This window comes from Chinchilla lanigera, unplaced genomic scaffold (assembly GCF_000276665.1).
Source record: "Chinchilla lanigera isolate Chin_1 unplaced genomic scaffold, ChiLan1.0 scaffold00014, whole genome shotgun sequence".
NCBI lineage: Eukaryota > Metazoa > Chordata > Mammalia > Rodentia > Chinchillidae > Chinchilla > Chinchilla lanigera.
The window spans coordinates 31,991,006-31,991,802 of NW_004955415.1; the positions used below are offsets into that span (position 1 = coordinate 31,991,006).

The 797-nt window shown below is 58.7% G+C and overlaps 1 protein-coding gene across 2 annotated transcripts in view; it reads left to right on the top strand.

Annotated features, from left to right (window-relative positions):
* Positions 1 to 472: 472 nt before the first annotated feature.
* Rad23a (RAD23 homolog A, nucleotide excision repair protein) overlaps positions 473 to 797 on the top strand; it is a 5,800-nt gene continuing 5,475 nt past the window's right edge. The window contains exon 1 of one of the 2 annotated variants that reach the window (XM_013512243.1): positions 473 to 658. In XM_013512243.1, coding sequence (XP_013367697.1) covers positions 587 to 658 — 72 coding nt within the window. In that variant the 5' untranslated portion in view covers positions 473 to 586. The remainder of the gene's footprint in view (positions 659 to 797) is intronic. The other variant, XM_005381043.2, reaches the window with a different exon arrangement.

The window sequence follows — 797 nt, forward strand, 5'->3', positions numbered from 1 at the left end:
TCCAGAGGAGATACAGTTCATGGTGGCAGAAGATAACAAAAGCAAGCAAGAAAGGGCCCAGCTTTATTGTAGTCTGAGTAATTTTCAGGATTTCAACTAAGATGGTTAAACCCCAAGAAAACTCAATTTGGAACAGACGAAAAGCATGAACAAAGGTTTTTGAAGAGGTGCAAGTATTTACAGCAAGTTAATAATAAACTTCAATGTCATCAACAATATGAAACATTTGAGGGTGACAGCTGGGACATTAGAGCCATTTTGGAGCCATATGACGTCACCGCTAACGTCCATGACGTCATCCTGGAAGCTACGTGACGAGAAGGCGCACAGGATGAGCCTCCTCTCCCGCAGAGCAGATGTCAATCTGCGCATGCCTAGCCAGGTGAGCGCTCGAGCGCATGCCCATGAGGGTGTGTGTGTGTGGGGGGGGGGGGTCACGCGTAGGTCACGTGGGCTGGCAGTCAGCGCGCGCGGCGCTTGACCCGGAAGCGCTTGGCGTGCGGCGCGGCTGGGCGCTAAGATGGCGGCGGCGTGAGTTGCATGTTGTCTGAAGATCCAGGGGCCGCCGCGTTGCTCGGGCCCCGCCATGGCCGTCACCATCACGCTCAAAACGCTGCAGCAGCAGACCTTCAAGATCCGCATGGAGCCTGACGAGACGGTGCGGGCCGGGTCCGAGCCGGGGGACGGGAGCGACGGGTACCGGGGGTGGGGTGGGGGCGGGGAGGTCAGGATCCCGCGGGAGGGGCGCAGAGATCGGCGCGGGTTGGGCCCTGCCCACTCCCCCACCCGCCGGGCTC